Source organism: Rhagoletis pomonella, unplaced genomic scaffold (assembly GCF_013731165.1).
Source record: "Rhagoletis pomonella isolate Grant_MI unplaced genomic scaffold, Rhpom_1.0 Rhpom_scaffold_00003, whole genome shotgun sequence".
Lineage (NCBI taxonomy): Eukaryota > Metazoa > Arthropoda > Insecta > Diptera > Tephritidae > Rhagoletis > Rhagoletis pomonella.
The window spans coordinates 33,499,375-33,509,164 of record NW_023458557.1 but is presented as its reverse complement, the minus strand read 5'-3'; the positions used below and the strand labels follow the sequence as shown (position 1 = coordinate 33,509,164).

Below are 9,790 nucleotides of genomic sequence, written 5' to 3'. Positions count from 1 at the left end.
GCCCTACTAGCTTTTTTGAATTCCTCTTTAGTTACTTCTTTCTGACAGTTATTATAAAATCTTTTGGAGTTAATAAATGCTTGATCATCGTGAGAGCAAGTCGTTTTCTATTTAAAAAGTACCACATTGGCGAGGGACGAACTGAGTCATATCTTACAAACACATGGCTGCAAGTCTTTAACTCCGGATGAACGAAAACTTTCGATGGTGTGTGCCAAGATGAGTCGACAGGACGAAGATCATTCATAGTGCGCCTGAAATCGGCTATGATACTGTGCTCGTCCTTTGATGGTTTGTTGTCAACGAAAAACTCGCCAGGCAGTCGAAGATTCGTACCAAAAACAAGTTCTGCCGGTGTCGCCATTAAATCCTCTTTCAAAGTGCAACGAATGCCGAGTAAGATTAATGGTAAATACCTCGTCCACCTCTCAGCGCTGTGACATAAAATGGCCGACTTAAGTGTGCGATGCCATCGTTCTACCATTCCGTTGGATTGCGGGTGGTAAGGCGTGGTGCGTAAATGATCAACACCGAGGCGCTGCATTAGCTGACGAAACAACGCACATTCGAACTGCCTACCGAGATCAGTCGTAATCGTCGCAGGTACACCAAAGCGGGAGATCCATTCGTTGATCAGAGCTCGGGCGACGGTAGGAGCAGTAATATCCGGAAGAGGGATTGCGTCTGGCCATCGAGTGAAGCGGTCGATTATAGTGATGCAATAGCGATTTCCCTCTGAAAGGGGAAATGGGCCTACAATGTCGATGTGAAGATGCGCGAATCGTGCTGTGGGCATTTCACGTCGTTGCAGTGCCGCTTTGTTATGGCGAACAACTTTGTTCCGTTGACATTGCAAGCAGTTGCGGGCGAACTCTCTGCTATCACGCTGCATTGATGGCCAAATAAATCGTTCACTCATGAGGCGCGCCGTTGCTCTAGCGCCGGGATGTGCAAGGTCATGCACGGAGTGCAAAGCGATGCATCTAAATTTTGTGGTGATAAAAGGCCGAACCTTTCCAGTAGAGCAGTCACAGTAAATTGTTTGCGAACTAGAAGGAAGAGCACACTGTTTGAATGTAAGTGAATGGGTGGCGTTACCTGATAACATTGATTGCAGCTCAGTATCTGTTTCTTGGTCTTCTGCCAATTTGCTGTAATCGAGGGATAGATGGGCAATAGACTCGATGCGCGACATCACATCTGCTGTAACGTTGTTTTCGCCGCTCACGTGGCGAATATCCGTCGTAATCTGTGCTATGAAGTCGAGTTGCCTTACTTGGTGGTCAGAAGCTTTGTCCAGTCGTTGGCGAAACACGAAAACCAGTGGCTTATGGTCGGTGTAAATGTGGCACCTTCTACCCTCGACCATATACCGGAAATGACGGAGCGCTAAGTACAAGGCCGTCCGCTCACGGTCATATGTGCTGTAACGTTGTCGGCTTTTGAAAATTTTTGCGAGAAAAGTCCTAGGGGCTGGATGTTATTGTCAACGATTTGGTTTAGAACAGCTCCAGCAGAAAAATTGGACGCGTCGACCCAGAGTGACAGCTCAACGTTTGGTAAGGGATGAGCTAGCATGGTAGCGTTAGCCAATTCCTGTTTGCAGGATTCGAAGTTGCGGACTGTCTCCTCAGTCCATATTAGCGGTGTTTTGTCGTTACGGCGATTGGCTTCTATCATTGCGAAAAGTGGCCTTGGTTCTCCAGTGCGTGACGCAAAAAACGTCGATAAAAGTTCAACATTGCTAAGGATCTTTTTAGATCTTTTGCAACCGTAGGTCGTTTAAAATTTAACAGAGCTTTGACGCGTGGTTTGATGCCGTTTTTGGTTATGGAATGGCCAAGGAACTCTAGTTCCCTAACGCCGAATTCAGATTTCGCCAGGTTTATAGTAAGACTATTTTCCTTTAGACGCCGAAACACTTCTCTTAAATGACCTCGATGCTCTTCGAAATTCCGTGATGCTACACAGATATCATCTAGGTACGTTAACACAAAGTTGAGACCACGAAAAACTTTGTTTATTAGACGCTGAAAGGTCTGGGCTGCATTTCCCAAACCGAAAGTCATCTGGGTGCATTCGTAAAGCCCAAACGGTGTCGTAATTGCGGTGTTCGGCACGTCGTCAGGGTGAATCTTCACTTGGTGAAAAGCCTTCTGCGGGTCAATTTTTGAGAAAACACTTTTTCCTGCAAGCGCGTTCTAAAAATCCTGCAAAAACGGCAAAGGGTATCGATCGGGAATGGTCTGCAAGTTGAGGGCGCGGTAATCGCCACATGGCCTCCAACCACCATCCGATTTGCGGACCATATGGAGCGGGCTCGCCCAATTACTACTCGATGGGCGACAAATTCCGAGTTTAACCAGAAGCTCGAATTCAGCACGTGCCGCGGTCAGCTTCTCTGGCGAAAGTCTAGGCGGGCGTACAAAAACTGGCTGACCAGTTGTTAAGATACGATAAACGATTGTAGATTTCGTAGGCGAACCGATAGGCGGTGCACGCGCAATTTCAATAAATTCTCTTAAAATGTCCAAAAATTTCAAGTTAGCGTTAGTAGTTTTAACAATTGACATATCACTGTTGTCAATCTCGCAAAATGTTTGTAGCTCAGGTTTTCGATCAACAAGATACTTTCTTTTAATATCGACTAAAATATCAAAATTACTTAAAAAGTCTGCACCAATTATGGCTTGAGACACATCAGCCACGTAGAAATTCCAAGTGAATTCTCGGCGCAGATTTAGGTTAAGTTTTAAAGCGGTTTCGCCGTACACTTTAATAGGCGACCCGTTTGCCGCAAACAAATTAATACCGGTATATTTAGATCGTGCTGCCTCCCCATTAGGAGGGATCACTGAAATATCAGCGCCCGTATCAAGTAAAAAATTAATTTTCGATGGCGTATCAAAAATGCGGAGCCGGTGGTATAGCTGTTATTTGGGAGATCACCACATCTGCTAATCAGACTTCTTCAACCGCGGACACTGAAGAGATGTGCTGGTCTCCGAATAAGCAGCTATAACTTCTACCTTTTGTAAATTATTGTTGACTTTCAATAACATTTTTCAAGTTCAATAAAATTGTTGAATATAATTGTTATAAGGCCATAAATAACAAAAAAATTCTGAATGAATAATAAATTTAAGGTCAGTCAAACATACCGAAAGAAAGTCGGAGAGTCTCCTTAAGGTCGATGTTTAAAACATCGGTAAAACTTCCATCGATGTATCGTCAATTTCGCGATGTTAATAAATTGTAAACATAGATTGCAAACATCGAAAATTGAACCGATATTATCGATGATTCAAAAACATCGATGCATCGTTTGCATCCCTACGCGTGGTCTGTATTTAACCTTGAGTTGTCTTTGCAAATTTCGTGACAATTCCGCACTTTCGTTTTTGAGGTCAGAAAGGTCATTGCGCGAAGATACCATATCTACTTGCCCATTGTACCACCCAATGGACTCGGTGATCGAATCGGCCACCTTGATCTTCTCCGTCAGCTGAACATTTGTTGCAATTATGGCGGCTTGAACGTAATGAGGGAGTCGTGAAATCCATAGATCGTGTAGAAGGCTATCGTTGAGCGCAGTGACGGCCACTCGCTTCATTTCACTGAATAATTCGCTCGGTTTCCGGTCACCAAGAGGCATGTCCTTGAAATTTTCTGGAATCGTTGTGCATGAGTGATGGTTGGAACCAAAATTCTAAAGCGTAGAAATACACCTCTACATTCTCCTCGCTCATTGCAGGGAGTGGAATTCGTGGCGCGCCATTGTAGCTTTCGGAAATGCCAGAATCCCGGCATTTTTCTGGGTTTTCTACGTTTTAACTAAAGCGAGTGTTAAGCAATACGGGGTCACCAATGTGGTACTATTTAAATAAAAGACGACTTGCTTCCACGATGATCAAACATTTATTGACTTCAAAAGGTTTTATAATATTTGTCAAAAAGAAGTAACTAAAGAGAAATTCAAAAAAGCTAGTAGGGCTGCCAAATAACAAGTTTGTTATATCGAATTTAGGTATGCTTACAGTGTTGGAAATTTCTAATACGATTATTTAAATCAATAATGTAATGAAGTTAATGAAATACGTATGAATATGCGCCTAATTATACTCCCCTTAGGAACCAGGTAAGGTTGCGGTAAAGGTAGGTTTAAGTCTGTCGATAGACACTTTTGCTTCTTTTTTGTTTATGCGGATGACGTAGTATTTTGGTGTTCGGCGTACAATCTCGTAGGGTCCTTTATACGGCGCTGTAAGCGAGGGACGAACTGAGTCATCTCTTATAAACACATGGCTGCAAGTCTTTAATTCCGGATGAACGAAAACTTTCGATGGTGTGTGCCAAGATGCGTCGACAGGACGAAGACCATTCATAGTGCGCCTCAAATCGCACTGAAATTAGTTTGTTGACTAGGGAAGGAAAATGCGATTTTGCGAGCACATACTTTAAGCGTTTATTCAAATAACATAATTCGCAATGAATGATAATGAATGGATGCTAAAATCTAAACAATTGAAATTAGTACGAAATACTAAATTGAAATTTACAGGTGATTATTCCACTTGTGCTTGCGCTCCTTCTCCGTCGGATGACGTAGTATTTGGTGTTCGGCGTACAATCTCGTAGGGTCCTTTATACGGCGCTGTAAGCGAGTGACGAACTGAGTCATCTCTTATAAACACATGGCTGCAAGTCTTTAACTCCGGATGAACGAAAACTTTCGATGGTGTGTGCCAAAATGCGTCGACAGGACGAAGATCATTCATAGTGCGCCTAAAATCGCCTGAAATTAGTTTGTTGACTAGAGAAGGAAAACGCGATTTTGCGAGCACGTACTTTAAGCGTTTATTCAAATAACATAATTCGCGATGAATGAAAATGAATGGATGCTAAAATCTAAACAATTGAAATTTCATTCGCACGAAATACTAAATTGAATTTACAGGTGATTATTCCACTTGTGCTTGCGCTTGCCTTCTCCGTCCACGATCAAAGTAAAAAGAAAGTTTGTAAAATGTGCAAGAGTGCACCTAAAAGAACAAATGACGTTTAGCAAATACAACCACCAGAACCCTGCAAGCACAAGTGATTGACGATTTTTGACTTAATAATTTAACTCTCACGGGTTAACAGTGGGAAATACAAAAGTTCCCTGAAAATTTGAATCCTGAACATTAAGTACTCGACCAAGGCGTGCAAAGATTTCCCGTTCAAAATACTCGTAAACTTTGATTGTTTTTCTTCAAAAGTCTATAGCTCAGAGGCATTTTATGGTATAATCTTGGTCAATGATAGGGTTTCTTCAGAATCGAATGGTCTACAAAAGTGTTCATTGCGGCGTAACCCTAAAAAAAAATCTTTTTTTTTTTTTGTATGTGGACCAGGGTCCGATCTATTCGAAAAAATCGTATTATGATCCGACTTGCTTTAAATTTGGTAAACAGGTAGCTCTTTGCCTAGATTAGCATATAGGATCCTTTTTTTCCGGGAAGTGGACCAGGGACCGATCTATTCGAAACATCGTATTTATGGTCCGATTTGCTTAAAATTTGGTACGTAGGTAAAATTTTGCCTAAATTAGCATATGGGATCATTTTTTCCGGGAAGTGGACCAGGGACCGATCTATTCGAAAAAATCGTATTTATAGTCCGATTTGCTTGAAATTTGACACATAGGTAGCTTCTTGCCTAGATTAGCATAAAGAATGCCTTTTCCCGGTAAGTGGACCGATCTATTCGAAAAAAATCTAATTTATAATGCGATTTGCTTGAAAACTAGGTTTCTTATTGCCTGGATTAACATATAGGATCCTTTTTTTCTGATAGGTGGACCAGATACCGAGGTATTTGAAATCAATCCCATACTTATGGAGAAAAGTAGGGGTTATTGGGAAAGAGGGCGTGGCGCCTTCCAAACATACTGAAACTTTTACCTATCTGTAAATGCATACATACCTTAATTCACAGGGGCCCTAACCAACACTTTTTTCGAAATTGCGTTTTTCCCAGATTGTGGTAGGATGTAGTATTACAAGTAATTTTTAGAAAAAAAAACCGACTTCAATTCTCATATAAAAAATATATATATATATATATATATATATTTCATGATTCAATGATCGGATTTAAGCCAGATTAGTACGGGACCACCTCTGAGACACTACCTTTCCGATGCAAATTATCGAAATCGGTTGACGTGGTCCAAAGTTATGCGGTAACATACATAAAAAAAAAAAATGTTCCGACGAACTGATAACCTCCTCCTTTTTTGGAAGTCGGTTAAAAAGTAGATAGTTGTTATAATGTTGGTTTGATTGAATTTTTTACTGTTGATACCACAGGCCAGCGAAATTCAAATTTTTTCCCCCCTCCTATAATTAAGTTATCTTTTGAATATCTAGTATCTTCGGTTTTTTTCTAGCACGTCAAGATTTTTTTTTCATGAGATGTATGTATATTTTAGGATTTTTAGCAGTTTGTTTAAAAAGCCAAAAATTAGTCAGATTACAATTGAATTTTTACTTAAAAGCAAACAGTGTTAGTTAAAAATACCCATAAATAGATTAAGTAAATCAGAAAAACTTATGTAATTTCGAAATTAACGCTAAGAAAATTGATAAAAGTTATTTTCTTAGCGTTAACTTCAAAATTACTTAAGCTTTTCTGATTTACTTAGTCTACTTGTGGGTATTTTTAACTAATGCTGCTGGTATTTAAGTACAAATTTAATTCTAAATTAATTAGTTTTTGGATTTTCATGAAAATTGCTAAAAATCCTAAAATATACATGGCATCAATACAAAAATATTAACGATCTAGAAAAAAAACCAAAGATGTATTTTAATAAAATACCTATGATCAGTTTTAAAGAATAAGTTTGAAATAACAGTTATTGGAAGTGGAAAACAAAATTTAAGTTTCACTGGCCTGTGCACTTAATCTGTTTAATTTTACAAGAAAAAAGAATTAGTTAAATTTCTTGTTACAAGTATTTGTTTAAAGATAAATAAATGAATCGAAAACCTGTTTTCACCTAATGGAAAATATACTAATTTTTAATCAGTGTAAGGGTAGGAAATGCTCTTTAATTACTTCCTCAAGAGGTTTCGGGATGACTTTTATGGGAGTACTCCATTATTGCTCGTTTGGGAGAAATGTGGGATGACTTTTATGGAAGTGCACCATTATTGCTCGTTTAGAAGGAATGTGGGATGACTTTTATGGCAGTACTTCCTTATTGCTCGTTTGGGAGTAATATTGGATGACTTTTATGGGAATACTCCTTTATTACTCGTTTTCAAGGTTTCTGGGAGGTTATTATGGGAGTACTCCCGTATTGCTCCCTTAGGAGGTTTGTGGGATGATTTTTATGTGTGTGCTCCCCGATTTCTCGTTTAGGAGGTAAAAGTGACTACTCTCCCTCCTAGGATATCCAATGTTAAAGGGAGTATACAAAATTACATGCTTATACACAGAAGCATAGGAGCAATGGGGAGTATTCGTATACTCCCAAGGGAGTACTCACCGAGCAATCGTACGATGCTCCCAAGTTCTACTGGGGACATCCAATGTTAAAGGGAGTATACAAAACTACATGCTTATACACAGAAGCAAAGGAGCAATGGGGAGTATTCGTATACTCCCAAGGGAGTACTTACCGAGCAATCGTACGATGCTCCCAAGTTTTACTGGGATATATCAGAACAGGTATTCACTCATAATAATTAATAAGCAGTTTTGAATGAATTCATGCAGCCCTCTATATATATATGAATATACATACATATATGTTGTGGCATACTACACTCTAAAAAGTGCATGTAAAACTACTACTGAAAAGTGTTTATTTTTCAACCAGAATCTGTTCAAGTATACGCACAAGATGTTCAAAATTTGATTTTGAACATGAGTTGGTTAAAATATACACATGAAATGTTTAAAACTACAAAAATTTTGAAAGTAAAAATATATTTTTTACAAATAATAAATACTAAGTGCCAGGGGCGCACGCAGGAATATATTTTTGGGGGGTAAGGGTTTATACTTCTAAATATATATCATCAGCAAATACTGAAAATTCGCTCTTTAAAATACATTTATGAAAGTTTTATTTACAGTATGAAATAAATAAATAAACTTTTTAAAGTATCATCAATTGCATTTTATTTACATAAAATTTACAAAGAACTCAGACGTTTTTAACCGGCTTCAAAAAAGGGGAGGTTATCAATTCTTCGGAGTATTTTTACTTCTTTTATTTATTCCACCGCATAACTTTGCACCGCGTGAACCGATTCCAATAATTTTTTTTTTCACCGGAAAGATGGTACCTTAAGGGTCGTCTCGTAATTTGGTTTAGATCCGATCATTAAATCATGAAAAAATTAACGGTTAAAGATGCACTTTCAAAAGTAATACAAAATTTTACAAGAGAATTTTAATAAAAATAAATTAAATAATTTCACGAAATTTTTACACTTTTTTATTAATTTTCGTCGATTTCTGGTTTCTCATTTTTTAATAATTCAAATAACGAAAATTTAACTGAACTTGCATTTTTATCATGTAGCTCATTTTGGTGGAACGAATTCGAAGTTAGCAAATTAAATCTTCGAATGCTTATTAAGTACATATCAGTGGTAAACTTTTTTAGGCTGTAAAGTGTAAAAAGCAACAGTAAGTGAGTATGCATTGCATATTTTTAGGACAATGTTTTCATTCGCAGTTAAACTTTAGAGCTCTCAAGAAAAAAAGAAAAATTCTAAAAAAATGACGCACAAGAAATGGAAAAGAAAATCTTGTCTTTCAAAATTTCTTATATCATAATAAATTTAGCCCCAAAACCCACCCCTTGTGTGCGCTACGTGACAAATTTGATATATAAAAGTAAACAGACATTGTTTAATTTTGCACACACTAGGAGAGGAAACTAGTTACCTCTCTTTATATGCGTAAATTTAAACGAAAATTTTTTTAGAGGAAATTTTAAACATTTTGTGTGTAAACTGTGAAAATGTGAACAATAAATGTTTAAAACTCAAAAAACAAAATTTAGATTTGTTCTACGCTACATATATGGTAAGTAAAAGTAAGCAAGCAGTGTTTAAATTTGCATTCATTAAGAGAGGAAACTGGTTACCTATCTTAATATGCGCAAATTTAAGTAAAATTTTTTTCGAGTGTAATATTACTACACATATGTGTATCTGTATAAATACTAACAGGCCTATTCTGCTTGTAACCGAACATTTTGTAACAAGCTAATTTTGTTACCAACAATTGTCACCACTTCTTGTAACCGCAGTTCTATTTACCTTGGTAACGTTTTAATTTATTCAGCAATTCAGCTATGGAGTCTTGTGTAAATTCTGGTGTTGCATATTTCACGGGGCAATATTTTGTTACCTGCTCATGAGATGGTAACAAAATTTACCGGTTACAAGAGTGTGGAGAATACGAAAAGGGTTTAAAAATTGACAGTAACTTTACTAACCGGTAACAAAATTTTTGTTACCAACGCAGAATAGGCCTGTTAATGTACTTTACTTTTTTTACTTTTTGTAAAAATGACTGCGATTGCAATACGAATTAATTTCAATTCCATAGTTTTTAGTTTATTCAGTTTGTTTAAAAGCCAAAAATTAGTCAGATTACAATTGAATTTTTACTTAAAAGCAAACAGTGTTAGTTAAAAATACCCATAAATAGATTAAGTAAATCAGAAAAACTTGTGTAATTTCGAAATTAACGCTAAGAAAATTGATAAAAGTTATTTTCT

At 37.6% G+C, this 9,790-nt stretch overlaps 1 protein-coding gene across 1 annotated transcript in view; it reads right to left on the bottom strand.

Annotated features, from left to right (window-relative positions):
* Positions 1-4,485: 4,485 nt before the first annotated feature.
* The window catches only part of LOC118735153 (ER degradation-enhancing alpha-mannosidase-like protein 3), a 434,164-nt gene continuing 428,859 nt past the window's right edge, over positions 4,486-9,790 (bottom strand). Inside the window, exon 7 of the mRNA XM_036464787.1 lies at positions 4,486-4,795. Coding sequence (XP_036320680.1) covers positions 4,775-4,795 — 21 coding nt within the window. The 3' untranslated portion in view covers positions 4,486-4,774. The remainder of the gene's footprint in view (positions 4,796-9,790) is intronic.